Source organism: Phocoena sinus, chromosome 12 (assembly GCF_008692025.1).
Source record: "Phocoena sinus isolate mPhoSin1 chromosome 12, mPhoSin1.pri, whole genome shotgun sequence".
NCBI lineage: Eukaryota > Metazoa > Chordata > Mammalia > Artiodactyla > Phocoenidae > Phocoena > Phocoena sinus.
The window spans coordinates 76,534,973-76,561,027 of NC_045774.1; the positions used below are offsets into that span (position 1 = coordinate 76,534,973).

Below are 26,055 nucleotides of genomic sequence, written 5' to 3' on the forward strand. Positions count from 1 at the left end.
GAAGACGCTTCAGTGATCAAAGAAAGCACTTCCCTCCTTAAATAAATTTTATTTTGGTATATTACTGACTCTGTTGTTATGGGTGAACTGCTTTTTAGATATACACTGCTTAATTCTTGAATTGAAGAAACCAAAATGAGAAACTGACAAAGGGAGAACTGAGTATAAGTTGAGTCTGAGACATGACAGGAAAATAAAAAGGTGAACGGATGATGGAAAATATTTTTAAAGTATGACTTCATTGTTAATGATTCTTTTCACAAGAGGAACATTCCTAGGTATGAAAAATGAAACTCAGTGGAGCTTTAGATCAAAAGATGGTGCTTAATAAGCATAATTAAAAAGTAAGGAAATGGACTTTCTCATGAACATAATCTGTTTTGGAGGTTCTGGATTGTTAGAAATGACATAGAAATAATTACACTTCCCCTATATATAAATCAAGATAGAGTGAATTATTCTAGGATGATTAAAATGACTAGTCTACATCCTGAGACCTAGTGTTGCTTGACTGAAAAGAGGAAAGTAGCAAAGAAATGGTTTACTGTGAGAAAGAATGATGTGAGGCCTGAGGCCCACTCTGAGGCCTGAGTGATCTAGACTCCTAATTTATCCTCAGAGGATAATTTTATGGGGATATCTTTCTCCTGTGCTTTTACAACGGGTCTGATTGTTCCGTTCTACTCCGCTATGCAAGTACATGGAGGACTCATTTAAAAACTCTCTGTGTATCAAATATAAGTTACAGATTCCATGTACAGAAAATATGAACACATATACAAACATGTGCACACAGTTACAAGATGTTCACAGATTCCTAAGCTCTGTGTACCTGATTCCAGGTTAAGAAACTATTTTGCAATGTCACATATGCTATGAACTTGCTGTAAGCACAGCCTTTGCTCTGCCACTGAAGTCTATATAACTTCCATAATATGTCTCGCCTGCCAGTAGGTAAAATGCTTGCTCGAGAATAGAACAGCAAAGAAGAGGAGCTTTGTCCGCCAGTAGTAAACTCCAGAGGGGTGCACACCAGTACACAAAAGGAATGAACAAGCCTTAAATATTAGACAGTCTGTCGTCACTGACAGCCCCAAACAAGTCAAACCTCAAATTTGTCTAAGGCTCAAAGTTTAGCCCTTGATTTTATGGTAGATTTGATAGACAAATGTATGCTTTATATAAGTAACTGTAGAATTATTTATATTTTTCTTCTTTTAAATGGTTAAAAAATATGTCTTTATGACATTCCAACAACTAACTAACCCTAGGGGCAAAAAAAAGGACACAAAAAAAGAGTATGGCTGGTTTCCAAGCTTTTCTGCAAAGAATAGTGCAGTGATGAAGAAGAATTAGCCACAGCAGTTAAATCTCTTGCTTAGATTTTTTTTTTTTTTCACAATTAGAGGATGCACTCATCATACAAAGTCTTACTGTCAAATTGATCCCAATAGCTTACACTGAACACCTTTTATGAAACTGATGGGTGAAAATTATATAAGTCAAGCACCAAGATGAATACAAAAGTGAAAAGCTTTTTTCCCCCTTGGGGAAAAGTCACGTTTTTTACAGCGTCAAAGTTTTAAAATATTACTTAAAAATTAGCATAAAGTAAGAGAGATAAGTTAGTCAAATTTGGGTGAGTTAAATATTTTAAAAGTTGAAGAATGGACTTCTGCTTTCAGCCAAGATGGAATAGTAGGGACTAGATTTACTTTCCTGACCGAAACAAATTAAAAACTGAATAAAACATATGCATCATTGGTTTTTAAGAAACTGGACATCATGGAATGAGTGATAGCGATTCTAAAAAACAGGAAACAGATGAGCACCAAGATGGTCTCAGTTTATTGCCTACAAACAGTTTCTAGATCGTGGCACAGATTGGAAGAATTCAGGCGGATACTGGGTAGTCTCTCTGAGTTCAGAAAGCATAGCTGGAGTCCAGGGAGGCCAAGGCTGCTAGAGTTTGCAGGGCACAGAGGAGAGAACTTTATAAACGGAGATATCCTACACATACTAACAAAGCTCACTCAAGAAGAAATAGATCATTTTAATGGTCATCTATCTATTAAAGATACGGAATTTTTATAGAGAAAACCCCAAGTCCAGATGGCTCTATTGGTGAATTCTACCCAAATATTTTTTAAAAGATAACAATCTTACAAAAGCTCTCTCAGAAAAGTTAAAAAAAAAAAAACTTTCCAACTTACTCTATGAGACCAGCTTTACTCAGATATGAAAACCAGACCAAGACTTTACAGGAAGAAAACTACAGACTAATATTTCTCATAACATAGATGCAAAAATTCTCAACAAAATTTTAGTAATCTGAAGCAAAAAGTGGGTTCCAAGTGGCATTTTTTTCCCTCAGGAATGCAAGGTTGGCTTAACATTTAAAAATCTATCAATTTAATTCATCACATTAACAGACTAAAAAGGAAAACCACATGATCATCTCAGCTGGTGCAGAAAAGCATTGAACAAAATCCACATCCATTCCTGATTTAAAAAAACAAAACAAAACCTCTCCACAAACTAGGAAAGAAGGAAACTTCCTTAATCCAATAAAGGGCATTTATGAAAAGCCCACAGCTAACATCAGACTTATCGGTGAAAGACTGAATTCTTGTCCCATAATGTCAACAACAAGGCAAGTATGTTAGCTCTCAATATCTCTATTCAACATTTCATTGGAGGCTAGGGTAAGCAAAAGAAATAAAACGTATGGAGTTTAAAAATAAAGTAAAACTGCCTTAATTCATAGGCAACATGACTTTCCTATCAGGAAAATTTTATGGAATCACATTAAATGTTTTAGAACTACTAGAGCTTAGTGAGTTTGAAGCATACAAGATCATTATACAAAATTCAATTGTTTTTCTGTATGCTAGCAATGAAAAATTAAAAATTGAAGAAAATTTTGACGAAGCAAAGGCAATTCAGTGGAGAAAGGATTATCTTTTCAACAAATGATAATAGAAAATTTGGATATGCATGTGCAAAAAGTAAATTTGATCAGCATCTCACATCATATACAAAAATTAATTCAAAATGGATCAGAGTAGTTAATAAAATCTAAAACTATAGAACTTCTAAAAAAACAGACTAGAAAATCTTGAGTTAGGCAAAGGTTTTATAGATATGATTCCAAAAGCATGGTCCATGAAAGAAAAAATTGAGCTTCATCAAAATTCAAAATTGCTCTTCAGAAGACACTGTTAAGAGAACGAAGAGACGAGCCAGATTGGGAAAAAATATTTGCAAGTAGTCATTACATATATCTCATAAAAATTTATATCCAGATATTTAGAAAAACACCTCCCAGGTCTCATTAATAAGAAAACAAATAATACAATTTTTTAAATGGCTGAAAGATTTCAATAGACCCTCCACCAAAAAAGATATAAGGATAGAAAATAAATACATGAATGATGCTTAATGTCATTAGTCTTTAGGGAAATGCAAATTAAGACTATAAGATACCACTCTGTGCCTATTCAAAAGGTTAAAATGAAAAATAATGACCATACCAAGTTTTGTTGAGAATGTGGAGCAACTGAAACAAACAATTAAAAAAAACAAAAACAAAACTAAAGTTAGGCATATCATTTTGAAACTACAGCAATCAAAGATAAAGGAAAGATGCCACAAGAAATCAGAGGGGGAAAAAAAAACCTTACCTATAAAGGAAAAGGGATTATAATTACATCTGACCTCTCCTCAGAAACCAAGCAAGAACAGAGTACAGTACAATATTTAAAGTATAAAGAGAAAAAACCCATCAACCCAGAGTTCTGTATTGTGAAACTGTCTTTCAAAAGTGAAGGAGAAATAAAAACTTTCTCAGATAAACTGATATTGAGGATATTTGTTGCCAGTAGACCTGCCTTTTTTTATGCTAATATATGAGTGAAATGAATGTTAGTAATGATACAAGGGACAAGAGGGAGGAATTAGGATTTTTAGGATTATTTTGTTATTAAAAGGTATTCACACTACCCATGAAGTAGTGTAGTTATTTGGACTTGGATTAGTTGAAAATGTATATTTCAAACTTCAGGGCAACCACTAAAAAATATAAAAAAGATGTATAATTGATATGCATAAAGAAAGGAGAGAAAATGGAATCATATAAAATGTTCAGTTAGAACCACAAAAGGCAGAAAAAGAGTGGAAGAAAAAAATAGGAACAAAGAACAAGGGCAACAAATAGAAGACAACAACAAATATGGTAGACATTAATCCAACTATATCAACAATCACTTTGAATATCAATGGTCTAAATGCACCAATTACAAGACAGAGATAGAGTAGATCAAGAAATAAGACCTAACTATATATTGTACACAAGAAACCCACTTTCAATATAAAGGTACACATAGATTAAAAGTAAATGGATGGAGAAAAATATACCATGCTAACGCTAATCAAAAGAAAATAGAAGGGACTTCCCTAGTGGCGCAGTGGTTAAGAATCTACCTGCCAATGCAGAGGACACAGGTTCGAGCCCTGGTCTAGGAAGATCCCACATGCTGTGGAGCAACTAAGCCCGTGTGCCACAACTACTGAGTCTTCGCTCTAGAGCCCGTGAGCCACAACTACTGAGCCCACATGCCATAATTACTGAAGCCCACGTGCCTAGAGCCCAACACAGCCAAAAATAAATAAATAAATAAATTTAAAGAAGAAAATAGGAGCAGCTGCATTAATTTCAGAGCAGACTTCAAAGCATGGAAAGTTATCAGAGATAAAGATGGGCATTACATGATGATAAAGGAGTCAATTCTCAAAAAACAAAATCCTTAATGTGTATTTACCTAACAGCATAGTGTCAAAGTATTAATACATGAGGCAAAATTGACAGAACTTCAAGGAGAAATAGATCCATTCACTATCACAGTTGGAGATTTGAACAGCCCTCTATCAGAAGTGGACGTATCAGCGGGCAGAAAATCAGAAGGATATAGTTGAACTCAACAACACCAAAAATCAACTGTGTATAACTGACACCTATATACTGCTTCATCCAACAACAGCACACTACACATTCTTCTCAAGCTCACATGGAACATTCACCAAAAGAGTTCATATCATGAGCCATAAAACATACCCTAATTTAAAACAATAGAAATCAAACAATGTCTGCTCTCAGACCACGATGAAATTAAACTAGAGATCAATAACTGAAATATAACTGGAAATTCCCAAAATATGTGAAGATTAAACAACATAAATAACATAGGAGTCAAAGAAGAAATCTCAGGAGAAATTTTAAAATATTTTGAACTAAAGGAAAATGAAACACATAACTTAAAAATTGTGAGACGCAGTGGAAGTAGTGCTGAGAGGGAAATTTATGATGTTGAGTGCAGGTATTAGACAATAAAAAAGAGCTAAAATCAATAACCTAAGTTTTCACCTTAGGAAACTAGAAAAAGAAGAGCAAATTAAATCCAAAGTAAGCAGAAGAGAAGAAATAATAAGAATTAGAGCAGAAATCAAGGAAACTGAAAACAGGAGTTCAGTAGAGAAAATCAACAAAATCAAAAGCTGGTTCTTTGAAAAAGATAGGACATAAATCACTAATATAAGAAATGAAAGAGAGGACATCACTATAGACCCTATAGACATTAAAAGGATAATAGAGGAATACTATGAGTAACTCTATGCTCATGAATTTGACAAACTAGATGAAATGGACCAATTCCTTGAAAGAAAATTTGCCAAAACTCATACAAGAAATAGACAATCTGACTAGGCCTATATCTAGTAAAGAAATTGAATCCATAATTAATAACTTTCCAAAACAGAAAACACCAGCCTTCACGGGTGAACTCTACCAAACATTTAAGGAAGAAATTATGCCACTGGTCTGCAATCTCTTCCAAGAAGCAGAGAAAATACTTCCTAACTTAAAATATGAGGCCAACATTACCCTTTACCAAAACCAGACATTTTAAGAAAACGACAGACCAGTATCCTTAATGAACATAGATGAAAAGATCTCTATCAAAATATTATTTCCTATGTACCAATAATGAACAAGTGGAATTTGAGATTAAAAACACAATACAATTTATATAGCACCCCAAAACACAAAATATGTAGGTATAAATTAATAAAATATGTACATGATCTAATGAGGAAAACAAAATTCTAATGAAAAAAATCAAAGAACTAAGGAAATGGAGAGACATTCCATGTTTATGGACAGAAAGACTCAATATTATCAAGCTGTCTGTCCTTCCCAACTTGATCTATAAATTCAATGCAATCCCAGTTGAAATCCCAACAGTTATTTGTGAATATTGACAAACTGATTCTAAAGTTTATACAAAGAGGCAAAAGACCCAGAACAGCCAACACAATAATGAAGGCCAAGAAATTGACACTACCCACCTTCAATACTTACCATAAAGCAACAGTAATTAAAACAGTATGGTATTGGTGAAAGAATAGACAAATAGATGGATGGAACAGAATGGAGAGCTCAGAACCACCCTTCCCCTACACAGCCCTCACAAACATAGTCAACTGATCTTTGACAAAGGAGCAAAAGCAATCCAGTGGAGCAAAGATAGTCTTTTCAACAAATGTTGCTGGAACAACTGAACTTCCACATGCAAAAAATTGAATCTAGACACAGATCTTACATCCTTTACTAAATTAATCAAAATGGATCATAGACCTAAATGTAAATTATAAAACCTAAAAATCTTAGAAGATAACGTAGGAGGAAGTCTAGATAACCTTGAGTATGGAGATGACTTCTTAGATACAATACCAAAGGCACGATTCATGAAAGAAATAATTGATAAGCTGGACTTCTTTACAATTACAATGTGTTTGCTCCATGGAAGACAATGTTAAGAGAATGAAAAGAGAAGCCATGGGCTGGGAGAAAATATTTACAAAACACAATCTGATAAAGGATTGTTACCCAAAATATACAAAGAACTCTTAAAACTCAATAAAAAAAACACACAACCCAATTAAAGGGCCAAAGACCTTAATGGACACCTCGCCAAAGAAGATATATAGACGACAGATAAGCATATGAAAAAATGCTCAACATTATAAGTCATCAAGTAGATGAAAATTAGAATAACAATGAGATACCACTATAAATCTATTAGCATGGCCAAAATCCAGAACACTAAGAACACCAAATGCTGGTGAGGATGTGGGGAAACAGGAACTCTCATTCATTGATACTGAGAATGCAAAATGGTATAGCCACTTTGGAAGACAGTTTGAAGGTGTCTTACAAAACTAAATATACTCTTATTATATGATCCTGTCATTGCACTCAAAATTAATCAAAAAATTTGAAAACCTATTTCCACACAAAAGTAGGCACACAGATGTTTGTAGCAGCTTTATTCATAATTGTCAAAACTTGGAAGCAACCAAGATGTCCTTCAGTAGGTGAATAGATACATAAATTGTGGTACAACCAGTTAATAGACTATTATTCAGTGTTTTTAAAAAATGAAATATCAAGCCACAAAAAGACATGCAGGAACCTTAAGTACATATTTACTAAGTGAAAGAAGCCAACCTGTAAAAGCTACATACTGTATGCTTCTGACTATATGACAGTCTAGGACAGTCAAAACTATGGAGGCAGTAAAAAGATCAGTGGTTGCCAGGGGTTAGGGGTAATGGCGTTAGTGACTGTTCCAGATTAGAGGAGAGTTGACAGTTACATTACATAAATGCAATGTGAGATATCTGATTGGACTCTAGATCAAAAAAAAAAAAAAAAAGAGAAAGGAAGGAAGGAAGGGAGGCAGGGAGGGAAGACGGGCAAGCTATAAAGAAGATTATTGGGACAGTTGGAGAAATCTGGATATGTGTGTGTATTATGCTATATTATAGTACTAATGTTAAATTTCCTAAGTGTGATTAATACATGTGATCCTGCAGGAGATTCCCTTTCACTTGGGAGATTCATTCTGAAGAATTCAGGGGTTAACAACAGCAACAAGGTACTTGCTGGTTCTGGAATTCTAGAATTGTTGAATAAGTTTGTGTTCATACTACTCATTTTCATCCTGACTTTATTATATTATATCCCTTTTCAGTTTTCAAAGGTATTCATATTTTTAGTCGATTTTCTCGCAGCAAATTTTCCGTATCTTTATGTCATTTTAATTATCTTTCTTTAGATGGTTTCTAACCTTATGGCCTTATGTCTTCCTTGAGGTATGGCGACTAGAACCACACAATATTTCTAATGCCGACATGTAGTACCATGGATAATGCTTTCTGATACTCTTCCTTGCAGCACTTTGCATGAGTGTTTGGTACAAAAGCTCTTTTGGACAGTGTTTTACAGGGAATAACCTAAAATGACAATAGATCCCCTGTCTAGCAGTCCATTTTAGGATCCTGCCATTTGATATCATTGGCTTGGCCCTTTTCTCCCCATAAAAGCTTACTATCAACTGAAAATTAATCAATTTTTATGTGTATTTGTATGCCCCATCACGCTCTAAAAATAAAACTTGACTAGCTCCAGTGTTGACTCTGGGGACAGCAGCCATTAGGTCTGCTCTTCAGAAACTTACTAAATTCTTCCTTTGCTACTCTTTATTTCTTCCTTACTAAAATGTACTCACCTATAAGTCAAATAAAACATTGATTTTATGTGTATATGTGCCTTACATCTTGGGTACATACCTACCCATACACCTAAGTGTGTTTTTGGTACAAGAGGAATAACAAATAACAGTACAGGCTGGAATGTAGTAAAAAGAACATGGGCTTTGGAACAAGACCAATGTCCCCCCGAATCCCAGTTCTGACTGGTTGAACCATGATACCTCTATGGGCATCTGTGGCCTCCCAGGCTGGTTGTAAAGAGAATGCATTACACTTAAAGTAGGTCTTCAGTCAGTATTAGGCCTCCTTTTCTTCTTCCATCTGATAAAGTATAAAAATAGTAATAACTAAACTTACTAAGCCCTTATTACGTACCTAGGCTGTGCATGAAAAGGGATTTGTGCATACTAATAGCACAAGAGGCAGGAGACTGGCTAAGAGTAAGCGCTCTAGAACCAGCCTTCCTGGGTTCAATTCCTGGCCTTACCAATAATTAGCTTCAGGATTCAGGACAAGTTACTTCTTTACTCTGTGCCTCAGTTCTCTCATCTTTAAAGTGATAAGATAACAACAGTATTTTCCTTGTGAGGGCTAAGTGAAATAAAATTTGTTATTACTTAAGAAATTGTACTTAATATATGTTAGCTTTTGTTATAAACAGTATTATTATCTCATTCAATCCTCACAGTAGCTCAGTGAGTTAAGTGAAATCACTTTTCTTATATTATTTGTGGGAAAATGATGATAAGTGAGGCAAAATAATTTGCCAACAACACTCAGTAAAAGCCAGAAATAGGACTTGATTCTTTATCAATGATATTAACTCTCAAATTTCTCCTTATTTCTCTCCAAGCCAATTTCTTATGGGGGTTGTTTAAATAGCCTGATATAGGAACTTGTCACAAGGCTTTTTGAAAGTTTAAATATAAATTTTCTCTTTAAATCTCCTTAGTCACGCTTATTTATCCCCTCAAACAACTCTAGTAAAACCAACAAACATCATTTCTAGTGCAGAAATCACGTTGACTCCTCCATGCTAAATTATTCTCTTTTCGCTATTCAGTTATCCTACCCTTCACCAATAACCTCAGAAAGATTGCAAGGCTGACTGAAATTTGAAAAGGAGGGTGTGAGTTTGGATACATCATTTAATCTTTGAAGAGGTATTTGGACTAGATAATCTCTAGGGTCCTTCCAGCTCTAAAATTCAGTGATCCTACATGCGGCACTGCCATAATTATGGAGGTAGTAACACAGACCCTCTTTTCCATTTGCTATAGGGGCCCTGCTGATGCACTATTCCATTTATTTGATATCTTATTTACATGTATGTTTGTTTTCCATCTGATTCTTTAGGGCACAAGATATAAGATGGGAGACAAAAGATACGTAAGAAAAATGTACTAAACAAGACAAAGTTAAGTGGCAAGGAGGGGAATGACCTAAAGTCATTCACTTTAGGTTAGGCTTTCGTTTTCTTTTTGTCGTTATTTTCATATTGTGTGACCTTCTTTTAGTGACCATTTTATCCCTTCATTTTACATTCAAGTAATACTGTACTAAACATTCTGAAAGGGCAGAGCTGATATCCAAATATCACATGATATTCTGGTGTTTCTTTAAATACAGCACCTATTTTGTTTGCTTCCTTTCAGTGGGAAAACTATCAGTGGTTCCATGGGCCTCTGCTAGCCCTGTGAAGTCATGGTGAACTGGGGTCATTGTTGGGATCCATCTTAATATACCTCCAGAAATGACCATAGTTTGTTTATCTGATAAATACATTCCAAGAAAAAAAACCACTGAATTTATTAAGTACCTGTTGTATATTCTGATTGTTGCATATAATGGGGATACAGAAATCCAAAATTCAGAGCCTGTCCTAAAAATTCTTAGTCTAGTCAGAGCAACATAAAACTATGATATACCTGAAAGCTGTGCTACGATAGCGACACACAGAAGACGTTCTGTGCTACAATAGAGGATGAACACCTAGAGGTTTGTTTTCTTGGAGGAGAGGTATACAGGGTTACTCAAAGAAGTGATGATTGGGGGTGTCTTGAAAACTGCATCACAATTGGCCTGATTTTGAGATCAAGATTCCAGAAAGAGGGCCCAGCATGTACAAGAAAATGAAAGAAAGGCACATTGGGGAAAATATTTTCATACAGGAGTTTAGAGTATTCCTGGTCCAGTGGGTAAAGGTGAGTGTGGACAGGTTGAGGGGGTTAGATTATGAGAGATCACACATGTCATGTTAAGGGTTGTCCAGGAGTTCATGATACATCATTGGATGGGGTTTAAGTAGTTGAGTGGTATGATCTGATTCCCTAACAGCATACATTTCCAGTTATAAGAGAACTTCTTAGAAATGGTCCCAAATGACCATATCCAGCCAATCAATTTCCAGGGCTTAATATGGCATCTAGAATATGGTAGATGTTCTACAAATGTTTAAAATATGAGGTGGTAAATAAATGAATGAATCAATCAACGAAAGAATTAAGCTAGTCAGAATTTGTTTCTAGACTACATACCAAATTATTTACAGGAGTATTGATGGCATTTACTTTAAAGCAAGAAAGAGGGTGGCTGGAGGATAGATAGTAGAGGATTGTCCAAATGTGGATAATTATGAACGCTGGGAATCTGGTACCTGGGGATCATACTGCCATTTTCTTTACTTTTTTGGAATGTTTGATATTTTTCCACCACAAAGAGGTTTAAAAACTTTTCCCGAGTTAAGGAGACTTGATTTCTAGACTTCAAACATTAATGTGTTGATACATAAATATATTAGTTAAAAAGAATCAAATTTTTAAAGAATGGTAATATATGTATGTATCTTGCAGCACTATACAAATTTTTGGCATCAATGCAATTCTTGACCCTAGGTTTGTAAATTTTCAATCTAATTTTGACTTGAGATCTTCTTGACTCAAATCTCTTCATAGTTTATATTGTAGAACTGAAACTAATCTGTCAGAAATTAGTTAAACTTTTAAGAAAGATGGGACTCATACACTCATTTCAAAAGGTGTTTCCCAAAATGCTTTCACATTAATCTATACCACACTTGATTATTTCACAAAATTTTATGTTACTTTGTATTACTAAAAATAACAGTGGAATTTAATCCCGCTAGTATTCATCGAATATGAATCTTTTATACTAAAAGCAATTAGGTTAAAACACAAAAACAGTCTATAAGTGCTGTTCGTTTTTATTTCAGGAATGTGAATTCCTTGTAGTTAAAATGTGAATGGTATGTATAGCCATTGATCCATATCTCTTGTAGTCCATTCAATGAATTGTTATTGCTGCTAAATAAAGTCAGGTTTTAATAACTGATAATATCTGGAGATTGGCCAGACTATCACAGAAACCTCTGCTTTCCAGGTGTAGCCATCAGCGGGGGTCTCAGCTGCTTCAGATTAGCTCTCATCTCTACTGTCAGCCTCTAGTGAACAGGGCATCTCCATGTGTTGGACTAAAAGTACACAATGAGGGTCAAGCGGTAAGCCAGTGTTTAAATGATGATTCTTCAGCTGATGTACAGAATGCTGCAATGAGGATACTATAGCAGTAGGAATGGCACATGGAGACAAGGGAGAGATATTAAAGGTAGGCTTTGGGTCCTTACGTCAACTCAAAAATTTTTGCCCAGGAAACAGGAAGATGGCTTCACAGAAGTAGTACAGGTCACTGGAACTTGTGACTGAAGTTCCTGTTTCTTTTTCATATTAAAATAAATAAATTTCTATTAAAATATTCTCTTAGTAATAAAAAGAAAAAGAAGAGGCCACATGAGAAACTGGCTGATCGAAAGGGGAAATGACCTTTGTAATTATTATCCTAATGCAATATTCACAGGCATTAGGGAAAAATATCTTAACCGTTGTTGTGCCGTGGAAATTTGCCATTGTGTGTTCATCCCGGATTTCTTTTTCGAACATTTTTATGGGCATGATGGGATCTGGCTCTGAAAATGAAGTGAATTTCCGACCTAAATATTTCAAAGAGGTGAAGTTACGTAGCACCAGAGAGTGCTTTGAGTCAGTGGCAGTCCTCTTCAGTCACTACTAGACTGGGAACTTCACAAGCTAGAGTCAGAAAGATGCATTAATTACTTCAAAAATAACTTCTAAAAAAATTAGTAATTCCTCGAACTCAGAAAATCTAATGTCTAAAGAGGCCACACTTACCTTGACTTTGGCAAAAAATACTGAAATAGGAAAAATTTTGTAACACAAAATTGTACATATACTTCACAAACAGAAAATGCTTACTGCTTGGCATTTCGTTTCTTTCCTTACGAAAAAGTAAAGGAAGGCTTTTTCTTCCCTCCTTTTCACACCAGGTGTGTAAATTGTTTCTCTAGTCTTTTGTAAAATAACCAGGAGGCTGAAAATAAGAGAGGTGGAAGATTTTAGTGTGCAACAGTTTCAACTATAAGAAACGAAGAATAGATTCATCTTCATATTTTTAGAGCTTTTAGGATATATCCAAATTAATTATATATCTTAATTCCTATATTTGGTTTACCATTAGAACGAAAGTTTCAATGATGGAAGAGAAGGAGAATTTTATAGAGACGCTGAAAAAACTGAAAAGGTGAGGAAGCAGGGAAAGGTGAAACTCTTATACATACACTTACCCCAAACCCCAAGACAATGAATGACAAAACAAGTATAAAGTGTAACATGTGCAAACCAGAGAGGTGAGGATGGTAAGACAAAAAGGCAACATATTTCTTCGTTCTCATATGATACCACTTACTCAATATTCTTAAGAAAGATCTTTCTTAATGATATTCAGTGACAACACTTCTAATAACTGTTGAGAGGAAATAATACATATGTTCTTACCAGGAGATTCCATTTAAAGGCTATATTAGTTTTTCTATAAATCACTGTCAGTTGGAAGTTTGGATAAGCATGAAAAATTCCACTATAACCACTTAATATGCACCTTTATTTGCACGTGTTCAAATGTAAGCATGAAAACTTTGAATGCAATGGAATTTGTAGGTGTAATCTCAAAATCATATTCAAAGGTTCTCTTTTTTCTCTTAAATTTTTAACACACACATCTCATTTGAAAGATCTACTTGGTATCAATATTATTTTAAATTTTATAAATGTGTAACAGAACTCATTCTTTGGGCTAGTTAGCTAATCACCATTTCAACCAATAGGTATGATTATATCCATTGAAGGAAATGAAGCAACAGATGCATGAGTCAAGGGGATCTTTGCCAAGTATGTGTGTATATACGTATACGTATATATATATATATATATATATATATATATATATATATATATATAAATAAATGAAGGCAATTTACAAATAAGGTGGTATAACGAGACATGCCTTTCTATAGGAATTTAGAAAATGGAAACACCATTTTTGATTACAAAGTCAGCTTAAATCTAAATTGGCTTCATTCTCAATTTTGAGTTGGATCTTACTTTTTGTACGTCTTATTCTCATATTTGAATCTCAAGGCAGCCTTGTGGGCACTCTGGTGGTCAGATCTTATTCTTTTAAACAACCATTCTCTTTCTTCACCAACGGTGTCTGCTTTGGTGTCCTTGATTCTGATTATGTAGAAGTTCCTCACTAACTCGACAGACAAACCTCTCCCTTTCCATGAATAAAATAATTTTTCTTCTTGGCGGTTCTCAAAGTTTATGAATTCAGGTACATATGAATGCAAGTGGCTACACTTTCTGTCCTCAAATTCCATCTTAGAATCACATTGATCATATATGCTTTATTTAATACACCACCACTAGCAACTTTTCAAGTCTCTGCATCCCTTCTCCTGAGTCTACCTTCACTTCTTCCACTGTTCCCTGTTCGATAAAGCCCACTCTCAATCCATTAGACATCATCATATAATAGAACATGCCTACAGACTTCTCCTTTAAGTTTCCTGCCATCCGGAACAGCTCTTTCTACTTCATCCACCGTGTTGCTCCAAATCTTGGGGGAATGCGTTCTAAAATTGTTTTTCTCCTTTAATCTTTGTAGCCATACTGTGAACTCATGAAGTGATGTGTGTGTGTGTGTGTGTGTCTATATACATGTTTTTTTTTTCAACGAAGATATGTATTTCTCCTTATCATGCAAACTAAGACATTTAAAAATCTAAGCTACTAGAATAATTTAATTTGGAGGAAAAAAAGTTGAGTGGTAAATTACTAATAACATTTAAATAAGTAAGGGATTATATGATTGTTGATAACCAGCTAATCTTTGTTACAGATTAAAAGGTTTCTCAGTGAGATATAAGGGAGACCATACAAAGTGTTAAATAATGAGTTGGCCTACTGAAGTTGGTTCTCTCTATTCTTTATGTAGCAGCCAAATAGTATATCTACTTACATGGTTCAAATCTGGTATATATTCAAGCTTTGTGAAGGAAGAAGAATATGTGTGTTGAGAGGGAGAAAGTCAGACCAACATGGACAAAACCAATATTGGGGAGCAATCCAGAAGGAGGAAAGTGGTGTGTAAAACAACACTCTTTTGACAATTGTATTTTGTTGTTAGGGCAGATGAGGATCGAAAAAGAATGTGGTTTTTGAAGAAGAGTGTTTTCTATTTTTCCATTTCTACACTTTATAGGACAAAGCTTTTGCTATTAAAAAAAAAGCATAATATCACACACACAAAAGATTTAATATATAATCTTAAAAGCTGTAATTGTAAAGTTTTTTTGAGTTCACCATACTAGTGGGAGCAAACTAAATTTCATAAATGTGGTTGAATCTTTTTACTTATAAACTATCCCATCTTGTTCCAGAAAGAACTTGAATGGTAGCATTTGATTATTTCATTAGAATAGTAACTTATCACAATCAAGACAGACTTTCTGTTAAATGTTTATCTTGTTTCATGTGTTGCCAAGTGAAGCAATGAATTTCCCAGGAGCTTTTACATTTCACGAAGTTTGTAATCTCCTAGACACTGTATTATATAAAAACAGTAGTTGTTGGCTTTCCAAACTTTTACTATTTTTTTAGCCTTCTTATAAAAAAAAAAAAGGTGTGAAAATCTTTTAAAATTGACATTTTATTTTTGAAGTCCATGAAAAAGTTAAAATAAACAAATAGAAATGGATATAGATGAAATTTGAACTATCCTTATATGCAAAAGTTAGCTGAGAATGCCACTGCCCTGGGAACTAAAATTTAGGACTTCAAAGTAAGATTTTCTTCCTATTTGATATGTGCTGACTTTTTGTGTACACATGCACAATACATGACATAATAAACCCTATGGTTAACTGATGATGTCAGATTCCAGAAATGTTTTATGTTTAAAGAAATTAAAATGTTATAAAGGAGTATTTGTCACATTTGAAGAACTAAGTAGAATTCAAATTAACATCTATTGTTAAAAACAAATAATTTATTTGGCTGAAAAGAAGTTTTAATTTTTAGCAGGTAACTTATATTTTCTTATAACTAATTTCTATAAATTAGTTCAAAGGCAGGCTCCCAACTATCTTCAAATTAGGTCTTTGAAAAAGAAACTATAAACATTGTCAAAGGTTAGTCAAAATGACAGGAACATCATATTCAGAAAACTTAGAAGGAAATTTTTCCTTAAAATTTTTTTAGGAGCTAAGTACTGGTAGCATACTTAGGAAAAGCTTCTAAATGAAAAGCATACATGAGATATTCATACTAGCTTTCCATATTTCCATACTACTCACAAGATATATATAGAAAACTTTACCCAGAGTAATATTATATTCCATGTCATGATTTGGTTTCTTTTCCTTAGCAAGGATAAACATCTATTAGTAAGAATCAGACTAATGCAAACATTTTAAAAATCACAAAATTCTAACTATAATGTTTAGTTCCTAAAAAATCTGTTTATTTGAAGAACATCGTAATGTAAAAAAATCACAATTATTTGAAGAATATGATACTTTTTTAAAAGTTAAGATAAAATAGAAAGCATGTGTCACGGAAATAAACAGAATTGCAAAAAGGCATATTAAATGTCCATCTTTTCAAACCTAACCATCTAGAAGCAAGCTACTCTACCTATCATAGTTACAATAGAACTAATGTCTTTAAAAATGCAAATATTTTTAGTACTTGAAGGATAGCCATTTCAATAAATAACAATGACTCTGATAACCCTACAGCAATAGGACAAGTCATGGTAACTTCCCTTTTTTAAAAAATTTGGTTAAGATTGTTATAAAAGGCAATTTTTACATCCTATTACTCCAAATAGGTTTAGGTGTTTTTTTCCTCTTTCTCACATGTACGGTGATTTCTGGCTGTTTCAGTACAAGGCATCACACCGGTGCAGTCTTGCAGTGCAGCCCAAGGCAGTTGCAGCAAGTATTTCCCACTAGGAATGTAAGGAGCTAGGAGGGTACAAGGGTTGAGGAAGCAATCTAGAAAACCACAATGCAGCTTGTTGGTCCTTTCCCCATAAATAACCTTTTTAGACCAGGTCCATAAAATGCAGTTTATTATCTAAATTTTTTAAGGAGACTCTTTTGTTAAATGTTAACAAAAGAACGACTATCCTAGTTCCCTTTAAAATGCAATCCTTAAAAAAAAAAAATCAACTCTCAAGTCTTTTTGAAAAGTGCTTAAATCCTCTGGAGATAAATATCACTTGGTGTCCTTGTTTCCTAACAAACGGCTTTTTCCATTGTTTCCATTAATTTCACCCATATTCGTTTTTTAAAAAACAAGGCCCTTATCCTCATCAGCAAAAGACAGATGTATGATTTAGCATATAAAACCGGTAATTACATACTAATTTATGAAAGATTAATTTTTTTCTCTTTTCGTCAGTCTCCAAGAAGTCTTCCCGTGATCAACTGTAAACAGGAATGGTTTACACCTCAAATTAGAAGCCATTAATTAGCATGACGAAGTCAACTGCAATATACACAGATAATTTAAATTATTTAATCACCAATCACCTTGGCTAAAAGCGTACTATACTCTTTCGTTATCCTTCGGTACGTTATTGATCTGTCAGTATATTACCTCTAGATCAGTTAGAGATAAATATTAACGTTCTTTCCTTTCGCTCAGGTTTACATTATTCCTTCTTGTAAACACTTAGAAAAGCTTTAAGGTTCTTTAATCCCAAATCCCTAATTAGCTATTACTAGCCTTTTTGTAATGAGGAAAAAGAGTATCTGAAGTACAGATCAGGAGTTCGCTTTGCCCATATAACAATGAAAAACATTTTTAAAATGTACGCTTAAGGCAATGGCAGTAATAAAAGACACGAAGAGGTGGCTTCAGCAAATAACGGGCTTGCAAACGCAAGTGCTCAACAAAAAGCGCCTGAACCTCTATTGCAATATACAGCACTCCAATAAATTACACAACACTTTGCATAGGCTGCAGAAATAACGCAGGACAAGACTTACACAGATGCCAATCCGCAGCATTTATACACATGCACATGGCAAGAGAGAAACCAAACACTATCATTCAACTCGGGCAGGGTAGCGCGATCCCGAGTTTGCCCAGCGTGAGAGTGCTGTCTGCGTGTGTGTCTGTGCGCGCGCGTGAGAGTGAGACCCATCCTCGGGGCATTTCCCCTCTTTGGGCAGTTTTGCTTCATTTGTTTCCTATTTCTGCTACATAGAAACTAACTTCCATCTCAGCCCCAGCCAGCGCCGCTGAATAGAGCCTGTGCTGCGGCTCCGTGTGCGTCAGATCCCTCCGCGGAGCCGTCCCTGGCCCCCTCCCTCCCGAGGTCGGCCTCCACAGAGAAAGCGCCTTCCAGCCAACCGGCGGCTCCGGCTCCGACATCTTCGACTGGAAATAAATAAATAAATCGCACCTTCGGTCGGGGAGCCGCGGGCGGGGGTCTCGCCGCGCCGGCTGCGGGGGCGCCGGGGCCGCGGGGTCGGAGGCACTCCTTTTTCTGCGCCGGGGGCGGGGGTGGGGGCGCGGGCGCGGGCCGAGGACAGGCCGAGCCCGGGGCCGCGAAGGCGGCGGACTCCTTTCTGCGGCGGAGGGATCCGCGGCGGAGGCGGCGGCGGCGCCTGTAGCCGCTGCCTGAGAGTTGTTGTTTCCTCCTCCTCCTCCTCCGCCTCCGCCGCCGTTGCTTGAATGGTGGAGCCGAGGCTCGGCTCGTGAACACACAGTGACAGCTATAGGGCAGGCGGCGGCACCATCCCCGCTTCCACTCGGCGGCGGGGTGTCCCGCCGGCGGCCCCGAAGTGACCCATAAACATGTCTTGTGAGAGGAAAGGCCTCTCGGAGCTGCGATCGGGTAAGTCGGGGGGCTGCCGGGGCCGCTGGCACCGGGCGATTCCGCCCGCGGTCCCCCGCCCCCCGCCGCCCGGCCGCTCAGCCTGTGTGTCTCTCTGTCCCTCTCTCCCGCGCAGAGCTCTACTTCCTCATCGCCCGGTTCCTGGAAGATGGACCCTGTCAGCAGGCGGCTCAGGTACGGCGGCGCGCGGCGCGGGCCGGGCCGGCGCTCGCCGCTCGCGGGCGTGGGGGAGGGCGGCGGCGGCGGCGGCGGCGGCGTTGGCGGCGGCGGCGGGGCCGCGGCCCGGGGCGCGGGGCTCAGCTCTCCCCGCTTTGTTGTTGCAGGTGCTGATCCGTGAGGTGGCCGAGAAGGAGGTAAGGGCGGCGGCGGCCCGCCGCGTCCCGCCGCCGCGCGGCCGCCCCTGGGCCGCTGCGCCGCCGCCGCCGCCGCCGGGGCGCGGGGCGCGGGGCTCGGGGTCCCAGGCGGGGCGCAGGGAGGGCGGGGGAGGGGCGCGGGCGGGCCGGGGCCGGGGGCCGGGCTCACGGGGCGTCCTCTCCCCGCAGCTGCTGCCCCGGCGCACCGACTGGACCGGGAAGGAGCATCCCAGGACCTACCAGAATCTGGTGAGACATTCACGTCGCGGAGCAAAGAAACTTTTCCCCGAGTCGAATAAAAATTGAATTTCCCGCAATTTTTTTACAGAGACAAAAACTTGGCCCCAGAACCTGAAAGCTCCGAAGGCCACGGGGAGGGTTGGGAGGCCGGCGCGGGGGTTGCGGGGGGCAGTGGCCGGGGAGACCCGCACCCCGGGGCCGCAGGGGCTGCAGACAATTTATTTGTGATATTTTGTTAATGTGCTAGAAATAAAGATACGTCATGAGTGTTGTGCAGTGCAAGGCCGGAGGAGGAGGGGCCGGCGCGCGCGTCCGTGCGGGCGCGGGGGCGCGCGCGAGGCGGCGGCGGCGGTGGCGGCGGCGGCGGCGGCGCGAGGAAGGAGGGCGCGCTCGCTCGCCTGCTCGCTCTGCACGCGCGCTCGGCTCGGCTTTCTCCTGCCGCACACAATAGCTGGTGACTAACTGCTCCGAAGTGGCATTAGCATTTCACAAGCCGCCTATTCAGCCGCTGCGGAACCGTGGCAAGACGTTATTTTTTTTCCTCTTCCGTTTCTGTGGCTTTCCTTTACCTTCAGAGCTAGGTTTTTTGTGTGTGTGTGTTTTTTTTTTTTTTCCGTCGGAGGGGTTCGGCCGGCTGATGGTCGTTGGCCAGCGGGCGCATCTTGCATCTACGGAAGCTTTTTTCGCAGAAGTGTAAAGCGTGTAACACCCTAAAGCCAGAAGTTTAACAGGCTTTTTTTCATTTTGCTAATTTTCGCGTTAGGCCCCTCGTTAAATTAAAAGCTGCTATTGGAGGCCCCTGAAGAGTGTTGACTTTTTTACACGTACACTTACTGTGGAGTGGCGATTGGCAAGTAAAAGTTTTTCAGTTTTACAGTGGGATGTATTTTGTTAGTCGCTTGAAAAATACCTCTCTTAATTTTGTGGGTTTCCGAATTGAATATTTTAGTCATTTCTGAAAATTGATTTCTAAAAGTGGTCCTGACCCCCTTGTGTATTGTGAATGGAACAGTGGGGTATTTGTATTCGGGAGTTCTGCTTTCCGCGTAATTTCTCCTCCTCTTCTGATTTAGGTTGTATGCGTGTGTGTGTGATGTGTGTGTTAAAGCAGTCACTGGGGCACATCGAGCCTTTGAAATTTATGCAGTGCATTGATTTTTCGGAGACATGTTTGCAGCTGATGTTTTAAGATAGTTATAATGTTACTTCAAGAGGGCTTCTGAAAGGATCAGGAAGTTTCAGCTAGCTTTGAACGCCTTCAGCGAGATTGAGGAAGGCATGACATGATTTTTGATGGCTCCTGTTTCATTTGCATATAGAACATCTAACTTTTGTGTCTAAATGTGTTATGATTTAGTATAGGTTGTTGGTAAGTGCTCACAGCTATTGAAATAAGCAAGCGTACTTAGGTTTAGTTAAATGAATAGAGAGTTAACAGCGCATTCATTTCCATACTGTTAGTTTTTCAAGTACGTAGTGATTTCAACTAGTCTTATTCAGTACTTGGCTAAAATGAATGGAGTTTGAAGCAAACTCTAAGATTCAGTAACAGCAGTGTTTAATTTTTAGGTTTGTAAATACTTGACAAAATCTTAAGTGGATTTCCATGTATTTCTTGTTATTTAAAGAATTATCATAAAGATTATAATATTCCATTTTTAAGAACTGGACAGACAGAACTCATCTTTGCCTCTCTTTTAACCACACCCATCTTTGCGTTTTATAAAACCCCACAAACCCCAAGTCACTGAAGGTTGCTGTGTTCTTTTTAATATGGAGACTATTGGTAACGCTATTTTTATGTTTTTTAAATGAAGCAGCCAATGGTATCTGGCCAAATTATGAGAATGTCTAGTCCTTGTAGGAATATCATTTTGTTTTCCAATAAAAACAGGGTTACCCGTGTTTTTCAGCTTTTTTTGAGCGAGTTTCTTACCTCTCAAACATTAGTAAAATGAGTTTATATTCCTAGTCTCTTTATCAGACTTGACTTAGGATACCCTAAGCAGTGTCTTTATCAGTGTGTTATTTATCAAAATCCACCTATTTTGTATGGAAGTGTTTTTTCTTGCTTAGAGTGTTTTCAGACCTTTTTACCAGAGCAGTCATGTTGGCACGCTCATGAGATAGTTAAGAATTCTCAGTAGACTTCAGGGTTCTCTGGCTCATTTTCTCATTTCGTTCGTTCAGCATATTACTCACTCTGTATCAGCTGGATCCAAGGCACCATTTGAGGTACTTTCATACCCATCGAACTATATATCGAGGTGTGTGGTATTTGGTTTAATTTTGTTTGACTTTGTTTGACATTTAGTTAGGCCTAAAGATATTTTAGAACACTAGGTATTTAAGTACGTTTTTGTTTAATAGTAGGGTTTTGAAATTTTATGGTGAGCTAGGTGAGCACACGCAAAGTCTCTTGTACATCATTCTCTGTTGTCTTAATTTATTCCTGAGACTGAAAAAAAATTTTGTGTCCTATTAAATTTAATTTACATAACGTTGGTTTGAAGATTATTTTGGTGAGTGAAGCCAAAGTAATAATTATTGTTTGTAGTTTCAGTAGTGTTTACCTCTACCTGGAAATTTTGTTGCTTACGTTAACCGATAAATTGGGTAATATTTTAAATGGTTTTAAATGGGAGAATTTGTATGTCAAATTGAAATTTCTAGAGAACCTCAAATTACAGCTATTTAGGATGGGGTATAATATTTGTATTTGTGAGCTTAAAACGAGCATAGATCAGCATCTGCAGTCAGGCTGCAGATAAAATCACAGTGGTTGAGTTTTGACCAAGCAGAAAGTGGAGTTTTAAGAGCAGTTTAAAAGTTTACAGAGTTGAAATAAACATATTATTATTTTTTTTAAGTGTCATTGGTAAAGGTATTGTTAAACAGGATTATGGTTATTGCTGTCTAAAGACTTAAAACATTTTTAAAAGTGGATGGAATTTGATAGGAAGTTAAAGGGTTTAAAAATTTTTTTTGGCTCAGTGGTATATGTTTAATCAGATTTTCTATTTTTAAAAAGTATGAGGTTGCTTTTAAAGTAAAAGGGCATTTTTTAAGCTTTCATTAGAATTCTTATTTTTTTAAAAGGAGTCAAGCGTAAGGAGGCAACTTTACAGAATAAGAAAACAACTAATTTTTGGACAAAGAGAAAGCTTTGTCATTTATTTATTTCTTAGTTTGAATAGTGAAATTAGTTGGTTTATTAAGTTTCGCTCTCTAGTTGTCACCTTCAGTAGTGGCGACATAATTTAAGTTGCATATTTATGAGATCTTGAGGCGGAATTTATAAGCGTTTTTTGCCAGATTTGGGACTCTGATTACATTTCTTGCCTACGAGGCATTATTTTCCAAAACTGTGTTCTTGTTTTGCTAATCTGTTATGATATAATAATTATTATTTTTTTGTAGTGGTATTTGCTTTTTAAAAAATGATTCCACTTTATTAGAAATCTTTGTATTCAAGGGAAAGGATTGGGAATCAGGAGACTGCGGGTTGTGATCTTAGCCCTGCCTACAGTTAGCCTGCAGGTTAACCTCTGGCAAGTCAGGAATTTCTCTGGGCCCCTGTTATCTCTTTCTTGTCAGATAAGCGAATTGAAATCTGATTTTTGACTAGAAGTCGCAATGCATTGTTTCTAAGAGCTCAACTTTTTCATTTTGGAGTTTCATTATCTAAAATACAGAAAAGTAGACTTAGACAAATCATGCATTTTAGTAAATTGTATAAATGCTTTTTGTAGTGCTGTTCTTAGTTTGTAGAATCATTTCTCCTTGAAAAGATGAAGATTTTTGAGACACAACCACTTTGTAGACTACCTCTTTGTAATTAATATGTTTTCACCATGGTTTAAGAACTGGTTTTCATAAATTATTGGCCGTCTTAAATTCAGAGATGAATAGGAACCATAAATAGGATTTTCTTAAGTGTTTATTTAGAGTATGCTTATTAATGTGAAAGTTAAGGTATAAAACCTATGAGACCAGTTTTAGAAAAAAAAAGATAACATATTAAATGTTTTTGAATCAGGGATTCCCATTCCCATTAAAGATAACATAGTACTGTCAAAATTTAACCAGTATCAATTTTGGAGGGGGGTGGCATATAATGAATTAAACGTGTAGTAGACTTATCATTTCCTTTTTTAATAGAGTATCAGTGAAATAGTACGTTTCGCTTGGTAGTCTCCATAACACGGTTTTCGTGTCTCATAATCATTATAATGAAGAAAAAATGTTAGGCGTGAAGGGAATAGTACATATTGAAGGGCTGAAGTAGGCAAATCTTCATCCTTTCTTATACATGCAATTATTCTATTGATACTTATACCATTATTTTAAAGAGTTTGAGGCATTTACAAAAATTTTAAAATAAATACCTGTTAAATTCTTAATACTCCTGAATAATTGTAAAGTGGCATGAATATAAAAGGGGAGTTGGATTATCCCCTCCCAAACTGCACAGTGGTGTTTTATGATTGTTATGAGGCAGAAAAGTACTGTTGGAGTCTGTTTCCCAATCTGTACAATGGGTTAATAATAGCTCCTACTTTGTAAGATTATGAGAGTAAAAACTGACTGGTACAAATCAAATACTATGTAAGGGTTTGTGTTTGCTATTATCAGAACTTTAGTAGTAGTAGAAAGGTTGTTCCTACTATAGCTTTCTAACATTGTATAAAAATTTAAGAAAAAACATTTTTATTTCAGAAACAAGTATGCATAACTTTCTGAATATAGTAGTTGCCATATAAAACCGGCTGCTTAAAACTTTAGAAGGTACTAGTATTATAGTTACTTTGTAGATTCAAGAACAAAATAATTAAGCCTAAGATACAAAGAAAAAAGTATAGTAAATATCAAAAATAAATCATTTTTAAAACATTGTGGGTAGATTTCTAGAAAAATTTTGTTGGTCTGTATAGTGATTCTGACTATGACTGTATTTGTGGAACAGTTAACGTTAAGAAATGTTTGGGTGGTTGAAATATGCAGAATTGATTAGAGGATATATGAAGCTCTTTCTTTTGGTAATGATCAGATGGCACTTAGGAATATGTGAAGGGAGCTTGGCTGTTGTATCTGGTTCCTTCTGTACAGAGATTTGTGTAATTTAAAATCATCACAATAGTTTGTATTTTTGGAAATAGGAGGAGATACTTTGTTTTGTAATGTGGCTTAAAGGTATTTCTGTTTTAAGCAGAATTTTAAAAGGACCGTTTTGAATTTATTCTTAAGTGAGTATTTGGTTAAATAAATCCTATGAATGTCAGTCTTTTAGTCCATACAGAATTTCTTTGTTAGATAGACAAGTTTTTTGTTTCTTTTGTCTAGAAACTTTTCTCACCTCTTGCAGCCATTCTTCTTTTTCCTCAATTTTGTGGTTATCTGTCGTATCACTACAGAATTATAGCAGGTAGAATTGTATTTTACCCAACTTATTTTGGACAATACCAGGTAGGTGAATTTCATTCTTACTAGTAGTTTCCACATAGAAGTTTTAGAATTCATAGAAAAATATCCCTAGTACTAAGCAAAGTGGCCATTAGTTAACAGAGTACTAAGTATATACATTTAGAATAATTTCGTATTTTAATGTACTTCCCTTTCAGGAAAGAAAGTCAAGCATTAAAATGAGTGTATTAGAGGAAAAGCTTTTAACAGCAAATTTGTTTAGAATACTTCAGTTGCTTTTGTAATTGTACTTAAAAGTGATAAAGACTATTATATAATAGGAACCAAGTTGAAAATTCTGGAAGTTTTAAATGTGTAAAGTTTCTGTCTTGTTTGTGAGAACCTCTGTTGTTGACATGTGAGTAATTTGTGAAAACAAATTATTTTGGAATTAATAAATACGTTGTTGAGTATATGGAATATAGAGGAGGGTAAGCATTTTATAACAGGTTAGGGAAAATGACAATTTTTTTTTCATTATGGCATTTGAGAATTCAGGGTACTAAAAATAAAAAATTGTGGTATTGAGCAGTGAAATACAAAAGTTTGAGAACCTTTGGTCACTACGGAGCAGGGAGACATTAGATGTGAAGCTGGTCCACCTTTAGTTATTTGCCTCACACACATGTACACACGTATATGCATATACACAAAAGCGGCCTTATTTAAGCTCAGGGATCACAGATAATGAAAAGGATGGTTGGATGAGAAGTTTTTGATATTAGGAAAATTGGGGTAGCAACATTGGTGTAATGCAGTTTCTGCTTTAGTTAAAACTCATTTAAATTGTAAGAGGAGTGAGATTTGTAGTATAAGGCTTAAGTTATTCATGGCAACATGGGTGATAGCAGCCTGCTGCAAAGGAAGCACATAAGGAATCCGTTTATTCTGGGCTCCAGATGGCTGTGGTCAGAGTAGCATGACCCGTTTGGTCTCTGTCTGGGTAAAGAACAGGCACATAGCCTGTCTTGGCAGAGGTTATATAGTATAAATGCAAAAAATACTTACCTTTACTTGTGTCACTTGATTCTGGTTTAGTTTTGGGGTGTGGAAGTACTAAATTCTAGTCAACTTGGAGACATATGCATTTTCTGAAACAACTTTA

At 36.7% G+C, this 26,055-nt stretch overlaps 1 protein-coding gene across 3 annotated transcripts in view; it reads left to right on the top strand.

Annotated features, from left to right (window-relative positions):
- The first annotated feature begins 18,636 nt into the window (after nucleotides 1–18,636).
- Nucleotides 18,637–26,055, top strand: part of PHIP (pleckstrin homology domain interacting protein) — a 128,018-nt gene continuing 120,599 nt past the window's right edge. For 2 of the 3 annotated variants that reach the window (XM_032650798.1, XM_032650799.1), the window contains exons 1-4: nucleotides 18,637–18,894; nucleotides 19,010–19,068; nucleotides 19,218–19,247; nucleotides 19,437–19,496. In XM_032650798.1, coding sequence (XP_032506689.1) covers nucleotides 18,855–18,894; nucleotides 19,010–19,068; nucleotides 19,218–19,247; nucleotides 19,437–19,496 — 189 coding nt within the window. In that variant the 5' untranslated portion in view covers nucleotides 18,637–18,854. The remainder of the gene's footprint in view (nucleotides 18,895–19,009; nucleotides 19,069–19,217; nucleotides 19,248–19,436; nucleotides 19,497–26,055) is intronic. The other variant, XM_032650800.1, reaches the window with a different exon arrangement.